This window comes from Caenorhabditis remanei, chromosome X (assembly GCF_010183535.1).
Source record: "Caenorhabditis remanei strain PX506 chromosome X, whole genome shotgun sequence".
In the NCBI taxonomy this organism is placed as follows: domain Eukaryota; kingdom Metazoa; phylum Nematoda; class Chromadorea; order Rhabditida; family Rhabditidae; genus Caenorhabditis; species Caenorhabditis remanei.
In genome coordinates this window covers 1,916,911-1,931,770 of record NC_071333.1, presented here as the reverse complement: position 1 = coordinate 1,931,770, position 14,860 = coordinate 1,916,911, and the positions used below count along the sequence as shown (strand labels likewise).

At 36.5% G+C, this 14,860-nt stretch overlaps 2 protein-coding genes across 2 annotated transcripts; one reads left to right on the top strand and one right to left on the bottom strand.

Annotated features, from left to right (window-relative positions):
* Nucleotides 1-7,011: 7,011 nt before the first annotated feature.
* Nucleotides 7,012-9,996, top strand: GCK72_022417 (uncharacterized protein; the record flags this gene model as incomplete). The annotated part of the gene is made up of 12 exons (XM_053734811.1): nt 7,012-7,158; nt 7,203-7,546; nt 8,198-8,583; nt 8,632-8,732; nt 8,777-8,890; nt 8,940-9,191; nt 9,235-9,346; nt 9,401-9,473; nt 9,520-9,627; nt 9,674-9,731; nt 9,778-9,893; nt 9,939-9,996. 12 exons carry the CDS (start codon nt 7,012-7,014, stop codon nt 9,994-9,996), a joined length of 1,869 nt encoding a protein of 622 aa, XP_053578377.1.
* Nucleotides 9,997-11,688: 1,692 nt separating this feature from the next.
* Nucleotides 11,689-12,447, bottom strand: GCK72_022416 (uncharacterized protein; the record flags this gene model as incomplete). Its single annotated transcript, XM_053734810.1, has 2 exons — nt 11,689-12,033; nt 12,430-12,447. The coding sequence occupies 2 exons, from the start codon at nt 12,445-12,447 to the stop codon at nt 11,689-11,691; spliced, it is 363 nt and encodes a 120-aa protein (XP_053578376.1).
* Between the last annotated feature and the right edge of the window lie 2,413 nt (nt 12,448-14,860).

Here is a 14,860-nt window from a genome sequence, read left to right as displayed (position 1 = left end):
GCTTGATCATAACAGTTTTTTATAAAATTGGTATCACAATGAATCATTTCTGGCGCTTTATAAATTTCCGTCAAAATATTTTTAAAAAGTCATCTTGTCTCCGAAATACGCTATTCACAACCTAAGCGAAGTTTTTTTGATGTTTTGGCAAGTGAGAAAAACAGGGTAGTGAGTGTAGGAAAAAGAAGGAGAGGAAGGACGCCGTACATTTTTTGACGCATTCTCGATTTGGAGATAAGAACTAATCTCGAACTGTGTTTAAAAAAAGGGTTAACTGTCCAAATTGTTTTGCTTTGATATCGTTTTCAGGTTTTTTTGCAAATTTTTCAAATTTTTTCGGACGAAACTGACTGAAACTCATCTGTGAATTCCTTGACTAAGATACAAAGTGCTACATGCCTGACAGAGAATGGCACTAATTAAAATAATTAATAAACTGTAATTTGATTCAGACAATATTTTCACCACTAATCTACAATATGAACACTGATTCCTGTCAAAGTATTCATTGTCATCAGAAAAAAACAGAAAGCTTTTATTAAAATTTCTAGAACCAGTGGCCTTTCCGCGATTTTTGATAGATCTGAGGGTGTTACGTTATAACTGATTTTCCCACCAAGCAAATTATGTAGAAACCATACAGAACAAAGGTAGAGCATGATTTTTGTAGTTGACAACTTTTTCGTACGAGCACTCTCTAGCAAGAGCTGTCGTCTTCAAATGACCATAACTTTTAAGGGAGTGATTGAACAAAAAAGTTGTCAACTACAAAAATGGAGCTCATTTGAAAATAATCTGCTTGATTTATTGCAAAAATCTATTGAGTGTCACAATCAGAATTACTATGACACCATCTCAGAGTTGGACAATTTCAACTGAAAACGGCCAAAGTTTGTATCTTTATGCTCGGTACTGTAATTCGGTCATTAGAACTCAAAGAGCGTTACGGTTTACGCCAACCCAATCCCATTTTCGTATCAAAGTAAGATGCCAAGTAGATAAAACACCCTACCAGAAAAAAGTATTTTTCTATTTGCCTCCCTTTCCTCGACCCTTCTTTTTTCAATCGGCCTGTTCGTGTTGTTTACTCTCCGTCTCGAAGTGAAAGCGCGCCCCGCTGGTTATTTTCAATGAAAAGGAAGCAATGACTCGTTGAACCATTATTCCTATCATTTACTCCCCTTTGAGCGGCATGTGTAGCTGCTCTACCCCAAACTTTTAAAGTTTTTCTCATGATTTTATTTAAATTCTAAAAGGTGAGTAGAAAAAGTTGAAAAAAAAGCAGAAATTTCGCAATGTTAGTAGCGTTAAACTTATATTTTCTCACAATTTACTACATTTTTGAGTACGTTGCGGACAAATTACCCAAAACTCTTGTTTTTTTTTGCAGTCACTCATTGCTTATGCGAACTAAATTTCACAGATGATCATGTTCCCAATGCTTCCTGCTCTCCATTGGGGAGTTATTTGGTGGACCTTATCGGCAAGTTTATAATTAGTTGTAGTTTCAATACAATTTCATTTTTCAGAAGTTCATCTTCCGCTGCGCCCTCTACTTCTGCGTCCACTCCTACCTTATCACCAACCGTTTATTCCGGAAGACCCTCTGGATATTGTTTGGTCCAATCGAGCTAAGATCGGAATTCACCCAGAAAATAAAAATGTTTCTTCTAAATTTCAAAATTTCAAATAAATTATTAATTTGTGGCTTTTTTCCCTAATATTTTGTCTGAACTACCCGTTTCTTTTGGGTCCAGTATCTATATTCTAATTTGACAAGTATGATTGGCATCAAAAATCATGAAGTCCGTTTTCTTCTCATCCCGCCTTTTTTTATTTTTGAATCGGTAATCATTGTAGAAATCATCGTGAATTATATAGAAGATGAGTAAAGAGCTTTGTTTTTTAAATACACTTTGTCTGATTTCAAACACATGTTGGGCTAAAAGAGAGAAATCAATGATAATGAAAACAAACTTAATAGGAGCAGAGAGGAGTGTGGAAGGGTTGACGATGATTGAGAAACCCAGTTGCCACGTTTTGCCTTGGACGTCTTCTTGGTATCGACGATCTTTTTCCGTTTACATGCTATTGGCGGTGACTTCCTGGACGCGAAAGTCGTGTTCAGAAAATTAAGATTCATATCCTTTTCTACCCTGAAAACTCACTAGCGTTCTCCAGCTTTTCCATCAAAGAATCAATCTCTTGCATCATGATCTCCTCATTCTTCCCCGAGTTATCCACTAAAAACACATATTTTATATATAAAAGGGAAATCTCTCACAAATCTTTATGATCGTTACTCACAACCTAAGCAATTTTCCTTCATGCATTGGTTACTGAGAAAAAGATGGTAGTGAGTGTAAGAAATGGTTTTAGGTTTTTTTGCACATCGAAAACGTCTGAAATTATATCTGCAACATAGTTGGTTTACATCCGTCCACTACTAGAATATGACACTATTGTCACTTCACCAGTTCTCAAGGAGAACGTTATAATGCTGGAATCAGTCCAGAAATCCTGTGTTTTCAAGTTTTGTGGGACGGGCGGAAAGATATCAACAGAATACACCTGAAAAAGGTGGTAGACAGTTAGAATAAAAGTGCGGGGTGAGAATGTATCCGAACATTTTAAGAAAAATAAGTCATCATGATGAAAACCGCGATGTACCCTCAGAAATCAAGAAAAAATCTCTAGACATCAAACTGAGAGGTCAGTCAATCGGTGTAACTATGGTACACGAGAGAACAATTTGACTGACCGCTTAGCTAACAGTCCTCAAGAGTAACTTACCGGTTAGATCAGAGTTTTAGAGATCTCTAACTGATAATAGTGAATATTAGAAAATCAGTAAAAAGAATAAAGAACGTCGAGAATCCATGATCATAGAAAAGTTGATTTCGCTGCTTTCACATATGTTCGCGGAACAAATGATAAAGAATGAAGATTGTTGAGAAACATGTCAACGTATTCTCCCTCTTCTGAAGAACTCTATCGCATTCCAATGTGACACGCCCAAGGCAAAACTTTTTGTGTGATATTTGACTCCTGAAAGAAAAGAATTGGTATGGAGAGAAAAACAGTGTTCTTTTTTTTTTCATATTTTGAGGCATAAGTCAAATTCTACAAAACAAAGCTTGTAGTTGACAGTCAGTCTGCTTTTGAGGCTAAGGGATTACAACGTATACAGTAAAGTTAGCCTCAGTAAAAAATTTTAGTCAAAAAAACACCATTCAAACAAGTTCTCACCAAAAAACGTGCTTAAAGTTGACAATTTTCAGTGAAAAATAGGTTTTAGCAATGCGAAACTATTGTTTTTGTCTTTTTCAATAAGTTTTCACTAGATAAAGGCCCGAAAATCTCATTTTCAGTAAAGATGAGGGTTTTAAGATGATTTTTAGCAAAATTGATGAAAAATGCTGTAAGGGATCAATGATCCCTAACGGACAGTATACCTGTTTGCCACCATCAGGCAGGCCACTCACAGCTTGCTCTCATATGACTCACATTTCGAATACCGTGGAGAAAGTCTATTTCCAGACAAGTTACTTTCCCAACACGTAATCTTCCCCATCTATTACATTCCCAAGTAAGAATGTTATTCCAGGAGCAGCAATACAAATGGACCTCCGTCACCCCACAAGGACAAGTACGGACTGACTTCTAATTCTATTTCTTAAATATTTTCTAAATGAACACACTCAAAGTAGACCCCCGTCTTCTACAATTATGCCTTGTAAGCTAATTTTTCCGCTCTCTAAAAACTTACGTTTCAACTCCGTTTTCTTCACTTCCGGCTTCAAAAACTTGTACTTGATCATCATCGTCCGTTTCTGAAGCAGTTTGAGTAAACACATCGGATGACTCGGTTTTCTCCATGAACATCGAAGTCATCATATCGTCGTCGTCATCCAAAAATCTCTGATACGCCACGCGTCCGGAATCTCATCGACCGTCAATTGAGTGGCGTAGACAATTTGGAATATGGAGTTGAGGAGCCAGTTGATGGCGTTTGTCTGTTGTTGCATTGGGAATCTGAGTGTCACGTCTAAATGTGACGACGTCGGCTCTTTTTTGAGCTATTCAACAACAAACTGACAGTATTTGGACCAATTTGAAATCGGACAGTTTGCCAAACACACTTTTGTAGAGTAAAACGAAGAAAATATGAAGCATCCACGTGGTTTTCTGGAAATGAAGAATCTGGCAGTCGCAAGTGAATGGCGTGCTTGGAGTTAATGGCATTGCAATTGCTGAAAGAATGAAACGTTTTTTATGAGGGTACAAACTACAAAGATACTGAAAACTGACAATTTTTGACTGACTTTGAATTGAATGTAAGCTAATTTTGATGTAAATCAAGAAGATTTTAGTTTTTGCTGAGGCTGAGAGAATTTTGGACGGATTTTGGTCAGTTTCTAGAAAAATGGCGGAGATGCGTTTTGTTCTAAAATTGAATGGAAATAGAAAGTGAAAAAATGAGAAAATCGATCAAAAACTAGAAAAATATGTCGTCAACGCGTTTCCTTTCAAAATTGGCGCACCTCATACGCCAGTTTTTGCTGAATGTTCCAGTTTTTCAGCAAAAAAACTCGAAAATGAGGAAAAATACAAAAATGAGGCGTTTTGCTTTCTCTGATTTATCTGAACCAGTTAAAAGTTCAAAAGTTTGTTAACTGGATGTCTGACGTGTCGTCGACACGGGTTTCTCAAAGTATTTTCACAGGCGCACCTTTGACGTTTTTTTGACAATATTCAAGGTGAAAACTTGATTTCTGACTTTTTTAGTTAACTGGCGCACCGGCAGAGCGTTTCTTTAGTTTCCAATGATGCGTTGTGGCTGAAAACTACATTTTTAACGAGATTCTAAAAGCTCTCAATCTGGCGCACCTTTTTCTCTCTCAATCTGGCGCACGCGTTTTCTGATATCTATCAGTTGTAATGTCTGTCCTGATGTCCCATTTTAACTGTAAAATGCTTTCTAGAAGGCTGGTTCACCTTAGGCGCGTTTCTGAGAGTTTTTTTTTATTTCGATGCTAAAACTCACTTTTCTTTGTTACGACTGCGTCTTCGATGCGTTTTCTCACCAAACTCAACCTTGTCAAGAGAGCTCGCCATCTAGGAGATCTGTAATTTATTAATTATCATAATAGAAACAATTTTTAATTGAGTAGAAAGGAAAACATGATGAGAACAAGCACATTTTGATTCTAACTGTAAAAATTGTGTATTAAAAATAGAAAATCTCAAGTAAAAAAGGAGAAATAAACAAAGAAAATGTTCGTGATGACGTCCGCCGTCTCTCAAGTCTCTCAAGACAGAGATGCTAACACAATCCAAAAAAAATAGTGTAGAACAGACGCATAAGAAAACCGAGATGTGTTACAACAAGGAGAGTGCAGAGTACATATACATGTATTAAAATGCCCCTCGGAGTCCCTTGAGAGATGGGAAGACAAGGGAAAAGAGAAGGTAGAGAAGACAGCGAAATACGCTCTCGCACTGCCTCCTGATGTCTGGCGTCTCCATTCTCTCACGCGTGTAAATAGAGCGCACTTGCAGTAAACACTGAATTTTTTTGCTGAATTGAAAAGGTTGTCGGCAAATGGAATGACCTGACATTTAGATAATGAAAATAATATGAAGGAATTTTAGCTAAAATTTGATATACAAAACTTACATCAACACCGGGGCTGGAGTAATTATGGCACAACACTATATGAATTTATAACATTTTCCGAAGGTGTTCTTACTTTTTTTGTTATAAAAATCATAAACTGTGTTGATTTGTGCTGTCCTGACTCCATTTCATAGACAAAAGTACTTTCACGGTCATTAACTTTTCTTTCACAGAAAATGAAAGATGCAACTAACTGTTCAAAAACGAATATTTCACAGAAAGTCAAGTAAAAATCCAATTGGAGGTTGACGGTCAGAACCCCGGAGAATACAAAAAGGTGAAACATGTTCAAAAAATATAGACATTAATCTTCACTGATTTTCAGATTACTTCTAATAAATCACTATCGAAATGAGAAACTTATTTATTAAGAAATACAAATAAAACTTGCTAAGCACCGCGCACGAAGCGCAGCAGAGTACTGCGGAGTTATGTTTGTATAAATAAAAGTATGAATTACCCTTGAAGTATGAAATAACTAAACAAGCTTGAGAAATGGATGGAACAAACCGTAACAACCAAATAAATGATCGAAACAATTATTTTTTGTAATCAATTTGTTGTTTCTTCCTCAGCGTCGGTCTCTGTTGGCTGTACTCGAGTCGCCTTTTCCACTGTCAATGGTGTCAAGTTTGATTTTGTTCCTAAATTATGAGTCCACGCGTTTGACGTTACGAGTTGTAACTTGCTCAGTCTTGATTGTCAGTTTGTCCAGAGCCTGATTGATCGCATCGATTTTTCTTTTTTTCTCTATTTCTTCTGTCGAGTCTTTAATCCAGGTATGGAAGATTAGTTTTGCGGCCGATGGACGTTGTGATGGCTGTTTTTGTAGACTCGGCTATCAGAGTAGCTGCTGAAGTTGGCTTTTTTTTCTGTCCATCTTGTAGGCCCCAACACAGATTATCTTTTCCAGACAATTATCATCCTCAATGTCAAATGCATATTTTCCAGATAGTAACTCGTATACTATGCAACCAAATGATCAAATATCGACTGAATAGCTCTGCTGTTGGCCTTTAATAACTTCTGGCGCCATATAGTTGAGCGTACCACATTTCCCTCCAACTCTGAAAAAAATAAATGAAAAATAGAAAATTATTATAAGCAAAATACCTTTTTTGGAATTATTAAATTCTGCAAACACGCCACGTGGAAGAGGTTCAGCATCTCTTCTAGATCCTATTCAGTTATCAACACGTACTGGGAGAGAAGTGCAAGAAGTTTGTAAAAATGGAAAACAACGAAAAGTAAATCAAAGCATCTTACAGCTATTCGATTTGATAATTCCTGTCCTCGTTTCGCTTCAAAGTGCTGGCAACGACTGGATTCTAATGCTAATACTTCTTTGGCTCACTACGAGACAAATATTGGATAGTCATTTGACGGATAAAATTTGCCGATTCATCAATACAATTAGTCCTCCTCTTCGTGATTTAGTGGGAACACAGTTTCCTGCTCTGTTCACGATGAAATTTCACGTAAGAGTACGGTACCTTAATTCTAGCAAATAATTAAATTCCAGGTCTTTATCGATCACATGGCTCCATCAATAAGTTACCATGGAAGTCCCTTGTTATCCAGTGCAGCTCCGTTCGAGCGATTGAACCAAACAATGGGAAGAAGCTCAAACGCTTATACCACCCGGACTCTACTTAACATTTCCAATAGATTTTTAGCTATGAGAAGAGCTGGCCAACACTGTATAGATGTTTCTGACTTGAAGAATTTACATCCGCCTGCGACAATGAGTGCTCTTTGCATTGAATCAAGTTTGAATCATGTCGGTGGAAAGGAAGAAAAAGTACCGTTGAGTGAGAAAGAAAAGCTATTCTTAATACAATTTCCTCCAGATGAACTAGTGTTCAGGTATGAAAGTTTTGAGAAAAGAAAAGCTAGTTTTGTTTTTTTCAGAACGACATATTGTAAGGACAATATAACTTTCGCCGTCAGAAGAAGAGATACTAATTCACTTGTTCACAACTGTTTCATTTACTTTTTGGATAAAAAGGGAACGATTGGATTTGGATCAATTGAAAGAATTTTTGTGAACTGCGGAAAATCATTCATGATATTGGAACGATTTGAAACAACGAGTCCGTTCCACCGTATAACAGACTACATCAATCGAAGACTAGAGATGCCCGGATTTTCAAATATATTGGATGAATCTAATAATTATTTCAGAAAAATTTTGTATTCTAAATTTTTTATTTTGGAAGCTGAGTTTGCAGAAGGTTTTGTAACTATTCTCGAATATGCAAACTTTTCTTATGTTTCTCGTTGTTAGGTCAATAATATTCATGCGTTATGTGTATAATTTTATTTGATTATGTTTTAATCATGACATATTTCTTAACTGAAATCTCACAGAAACTTTACATATCCAGATGTCTGATCACGTACAAATCAACAGGAAGAAAAATGTAAAACAGGAAGCCTTGAAGAGGTCTACGAGATCTACAACGAAATCTGTGGACAAACGGATGAAAAATGATTCAGTAAGTGAGGATATTCAAGCATCGACATCGAGCCGACTACCTCTGAAAAAAACCAAAAGCAACTCGGAAATAATAAGAAACAGTTCATTTACAACAATCCAGAAGCAGTTCAACAGAAGTATCCATACATGAAACCCTATCCCAAAACAGAGTTCCATGAATCAGAGGATGATGAAGAATCCAGCGGCGATGAAAACGAACTTATGCAATCCGGAGCTGATACGCGAAAGAGATATGATCAAGAAAGATTTCATGAGAGAGAATCGATGGATATGGACGATTACAGCGACAGTGATCCCACTCCATCGATTTACCGCCAGAAGACGAAACAAAGAATTGAAACGAATGAAAGTTTCAGTCTTCGAAAACATTTGAATGACAGTGAAAGACGAACGTCGTCAATTGGTAAGTGTTAATTGATGAATTCAAACTTGAAAATTGGTATTGTTTCAGATATTCTCAAAGAAGCGATCGATTCGGGAAGTGTTTTGGAGATCGGTACCACAATTAGAGAAGGTTTTCGTAACAATACTCTATCGGAAATTCAAATTGAGGTAGCCAGTAGTACTTTTTTGCGACTAATTAAAAAATATTTCAGGAAGTATGTAAATCTACTAGAAAGCCGAACATTTCCCTTCTCCAGTTTCACAGAGAACTCGAAACTTGTGACGTCGACCATCATAATTCAATTAGTATGGGTCAGATGTTTTTGGTGGGTACTAGACACAACTAAATTCAATCATTTCATATTGAAATTTCAGACAAAATGGGCGATGACGGAAAGCCACGATATCAACAAGCTAAAGGCATCAGTATCATCTCTAGCCTCATCGTTTTCCGAACAAACAAAACTAGGAACTTTATCAAAAAGGACTCTCGAAACTGAACATGTCATTCCATCCTCGGGAAAATTCCCGCGAATGGACTTGGTCAGTGTCTATAATAAGAGCAGTCTCGTTGGAGATACCGCGTTCTCTCAGATGACATTCTTCTTGACACGTGTATTCAAATCGGTGTGTTATAATAACTTTATAATAGTTTATATTAGATTTTCAGATTCTCAATCCATCTTATGAAATTTGGTTCTACACGTATAGACCAAAATGCGTTCGTCCAGCAGACAAACATTTCTCAATGTTTCCAGAATGCATTGCCGACTCGCTCATTGGTATGGACTGAATCAAGGAAAACTTTTAAAAAACGAATTAAAATTAATTTCCAGATTTCGCCTATGACGCGATCGGCGTTCATCTCCCCAACCATCTTCTCCATGGTGAAGTGGACGCAGAAGGCGAGTACGTTTTTGAAAAAGATTATTCCAACTCCCAATTATTTTTTTAGGTTCGTCAAAAAAATGAAACTTACCGACAAACTGAGCGAAATACAGAGAAGACGCAAAGATCGAGAAATGATCTCGGATACTATGAAATCAGCTATTGGCCAAATGTTGTAAGTGCAGCCACAACAAACACTTGTATTCAATATGAACATTTAGAAACTACCTTCGAGACTACCATTTTAATATCGAAACCGGAGACTTGGATAACTGTAGAGTAAGTTTATGAACTTTCACTCCCTAAATACTTTCTTTACATTCAGCTAAGAAGCATGTGTCGCACTCATCTTACATGGAAGGACTTGAAAGCTTTTCGAGACCAAGCCAGAGAAAACAGTAATGATCCGGAATCTTTTAATGTAGAAGACGTGGTTGGATTGTAAGAGACTAATATTCCTGATAACACTAGAGCTTATGATTTCAGTGCATCGAAAAACAACAAGGCTTCCAAGAACACTTCGAATGGACATGATCAAGGATAAGGATTCGAATAATAAGAATAATTTTTCCTAGTGTTTTTCTAATTAATTGTTACTTTTTATGCTACTTTTTTCTTTTTTCATTGTTTCACTTTTTGGTCTCAATAAATCGATAATCGCACTATTCAGTTGATTCTTGTCGGAAGTTAGTCACTAGTTCATCAAAAGTTGGTCGGAGGTTGTTCACCGTTTCGTCGGATCTTGGTCGGCTTTAGCAGCGGTCTTGTCCAGAATCCGACCAACCTCCGAGCTGAAGCCGACCAACTTCCGCGCTAAAGTTGCCGGTGACTGCCGAGTAAATACGTGTTTTTGAGTGGAAAAAAATGAAAAAAAGTGGAAAAAAGGGAATTTCAGCTTGGAAAACCTATAAAATGAGGTATTTTATCAAAAATATGTTGGAAAATAAGCGAAAAAAAGGAAGATTTTAAAAAAATTGTGATTTTTTGATTTGTAACTGTTTCATGACGTCAATTTTCATTCCATCCCTCCAATTTTCACAGAGCATGTAGATCAAATCAAGATCTTCATTTTTGTAGTTGACAACTTTTATGTACGGGCGGTCCCTTAATGAAAAAAACGAAAAGACACAATAATATAATGACACTGTGAGGGGGCGGAGCCTGAAATGGAGGCGGGGCTAAAACATACTTGAATGGGCGGTGCATATAGTAACAGGGTAATACATATGGAAAAAGTGGGCGGAGCCTGTTGAAAATGGGCGTGGCTATATGGTTTACGGTTAAAAACGGGGGCGGAGTCATGAGTTTTTGAGTAAAAAGGGTCGGAGCTTATCAAATGGGCAGTGCTTATAATTAAAGACAAGAAGAAGTGGGTGGGGCTTATTTTTGGGAGGAAGATCACAAGAAAATTCGAGATCAATTTTAAAAATTGGTCAAAAACTGCAATCGCGCTCCATAGAAACGCGTTTCTTGCAACAAGCTCCACCGAAATTTTGTGATTTTTCGCCAGATTTCGATAGAGCGCGTTCGCACTGCAATGAAGTGAATAAAAAGTTAAAAAATAAATAAAAATTATTATTTCGAGTGCACAATGAACGGTATCATTGGGAGTCATTTGCAGTATACGCGTCTTTAAAGATTGGAGTGTGAAAGAGCGTGCCAGAAAAGGAAAGTGTTCACTTTCTCTGCGTCTCTCCCTGACTCGTTGGATTACCCGTAGTCACAAGAAAAGTTGATCACCGTCGATTTGCCAATCCTTTTGAATTGAAACGCAGGGTTGTCCTTAGGGGTGCTCGCTCAACACTAAGATCCTCAAGACCAATCGTTACCTCAAACTTGGGTAATTAAACCTTTATTAAAAGATAAAAGATAAGCTCTCGCCAGTGCTTTTATCCTGGGCAGAGGCGGAGCCAGACAGAAAATGTGTGGGTGAAAGAATTCAATTAAAACAGATAGAGAGAATGATTCAAGACTAAAAGCCTATGAATCATATCCGATGAGAGCGGGGAAAAGAAAGTGGGAGATGTAAAGATAGAATCAAGTGTGGCGGAGCGCCCCCTGGCGGACAAAGGATATTTTATGGTTTTCTGAAATTTTATTTTGGATCGAGATGAAGCGGTAAAACCATATTTATTGAAGTTTTCAAACAACAAAACAAAATGAATAAGAGACCAGATACAATTTTAAGAGGTCCGATGTGTGGGTAATGATAAGATATGATTGACTAGAAAACAACCTATATTGGATAATTATGAATAATTAACAAAACTAAAGACCGTGTCGTGTTTGTGGACGACCACTCCAATTCACCCATACTGCCTCCCCGAGTTCCATATGGAATTGAGTCCCACATCGAGTTCTTCGCTTCTTCTTCTTTGATTTGATTCATCTCCCATTCTTTCTTAAAAATGGCGCAGGCTGCAGATATATCCTCGGACTTCACCTTCTTCTTGTCGTTTCTGGCCTTTACTGAAGTTTTCCTCTTCTCTGCCTTCCGTTGTCTGACGACGACTTTCCTTGATTCTTCTTCCTCTTCCTCGAGTCCTGGCTCGTACTCTTGGTCCTCAACTTCATCCCGTTCCTGAAAATGAACAATTTATATAAAGTTTGCATATTTTGAAACTACATATGAGATCATATGGCATGTAGCAGTCACCCGTCTTTAATCCTTTTCTGATATTCAGAGAAAAACCTATTGAAAAGGGATGCTAAGTTTTTCCAATCAAATACACGCCATAGTAAGTCCCCGCACTAAATTTCCCACCCAAACTCACGTTTTCAAACAAAACACGTTGAAATACTACATCCAATTCAAGATCTTCTAGAATAACAAATAATAATATTAGTATTTAATAAAAATAATAATGCCTGACCTCTTACACATAGTGGCCGAAATTGGAGTATGCCTCTGACGACGGAGTTTATATACATTCTCCATAGAAGGGCGGAGTCGTCTTTTTTGATGATCAAAGCTCACCGAGCCATCCACCTGCATATCTCAAGGATTACGAAATTCTCACGTATTTGGAATTTATTCGAGTGCACTCATGGGAATTAGATTAGTGGAGAAGCATTGTGCAGGAGGAAGGAGACGCAGAATATAAATTTGTCATAGGATTAAGAAGAAGATGAAAATAGAAAAATGGGAAATGTGAGGGGGAAGCGGATTTGGGATTTGCGCATTCTCATAGTTGATGACGTCTTGGAATGTAATCTTAGATGGAATATCTAAAATTTCAAATGAGATTTCTTCAAATCACTTGAATGATTATTGGCAAATTAGTTGAAGTTACTCCGTACACTATTACTCTTTATTGTTCAGTTTTTTTTAGCTTTCCGTTTGGCAACTTATTTTTATATTTGGCGGGCAGCAAAATCAAAAAAATCAAGCTCTGGTAAGACAATGTTTTTATAAAAGTCATATCTGCAATATTTACTAGACTACTCAAAAAAAGATATTATTGCTGTCAATTTTTCTCCGGTTTTTAAGAATTAAAGGAACAGGATGCTGAATGATAATTTTTGTATTTGTATTTATTTATTGTAGGAGGGACATGCCACTTATGCTACAGCTGTTCAAAACTGGAAGAAGGAAACTGTTCACGTGGAAGAAACTGTTCAACACTTCACACATTTACTTGTCCCGCTTCTTCCAATAAGGGCTCATGAATACAGACTGTAGCTATTTCTCTGATGACAAAATGAAGGGTTGATTGGTACAGTAACGAGCATAAGTGAGCACCCTTTCGTACTTTCATATAACTCTGTTGAATCGTGTCCGTTTTGCAGAAACTTTTTTTTGAAAGGAAGCCAAAATATTCAGCAATAAGAGAAAATGTTTTCTGAAAAATTTCCGTCTCTGATTTTTTTGATAATCGATTTTTCCTGATCTTGGTTTGAAGAAAGTTGTGACGTTTCAAATTGGCAAAATCGCTCCTCGTTGTGCAGTTTTTCAGTACATTTCAAAAGAATTTTTTGCCGTGTACGTGTAAAAAATAGTTTAAAAAATTTTCAAGAAAAATTCGAAAAATGAGCCTTCGGGTGCAGACGAGGATTATTTTTCCGCTGAGAATTGTCCAGGATTCGCAAGTTTTGGTTTGAAAATATGAGTTATTTTAATTACGTTTTGATTTTTATTCATCTTGTACAGTTTTCAAAGAACTTTCAAAAAAGTAAACATCTGGCAGAAAATGTGGCTCTATTCCAGTTTAGATGTACTTTAAAAACTCAAACGTCCCAAAAAACACTTAGACGTCCCTTAAAACACTTCGACGTCCTTTCAAACTCTAATTTTTTCAAACGTCCATGTTTTCTGGGTGAGAATGGGCAAAATCGCGTTAAAAATGTGCGAACTCTCAACATTGAAGGGGTTTTCTATCAAATGGTTTACTACTAAAACAGAATCAGTTAAAAATGAAAAAATATACAGTACGACATACAATTTGGTATTTTTCAGTTGAAAATGACAGACTTTGAGAAGGCGTTACGGTATCACTGATTGTCTCACGAAGTAAATTGTATTTGCGAGTCAAAACTAGCATCGGAACAGCTCACTTAACCGTTTTTTAAACTCTGAATATTACAATACCAATTCCTTCCTCAATATCTATTACGACACAAACCAGACTGGTCTCGTGACACATTTTCCAAATGAGTAGTATCAAAATCACTAGCTCATTCAAAATGCAATTTTTTTTGATTTGATATACTGAGTTTGTTCAAGAGTTTTCTCTTTTTCTCTTTTCTCTTTTTGTTTTTCTTTATTTTTCGTGTCATTTTTGTGAGAAAGTGGGAATGCGCGTTGATTCATGTCCTGTATCTCTGATGAAATTTATCCGATTGATTTGAAATTTACAGAGGAGATAGCTGTTAGTGTGAGGAATCAAATAGTGTTAATTTTGCATAGTATAAATTTTTCATTGTTTCTTTAAAGCATGATTTTTTAAATCGAATGTCAATCTCAAATGAAAACGAGTTTGTTACAAGAAATTTTAATTTTCTTGTGAAGTGACCCTTTTTTCAATCAAAACTGATGTTGTTTTTAACTCCAATATTTTCCCTACCATCCATAAAAAGTCGTACAGTTTTTTTTGAAATCGAACATTGGTAGTCTTGAAATTCTAGTATTATTGGTATCAGAGTGTTTTAGGTTAGACCAGATTTTGCTTGAAAAAATTATACTTTCATTTTTTTTAAATCTATTGGTTCCTATTGGTTTTAAGAAATAAGAACAAAAATAACACACCTCAAAGGTTTGAAACTCGGTAACTTTCGTTCGAATTTTTAAAGGAATATACAATACCGCTCAAAAAGTCATCAAATTCGCTTGTTTTCAGTAGAAAATGACCAGCCTTGACAGTGTATTTTGGTAGCATCTGATCACCTGACAAATTTTATTTTAAAAGCGT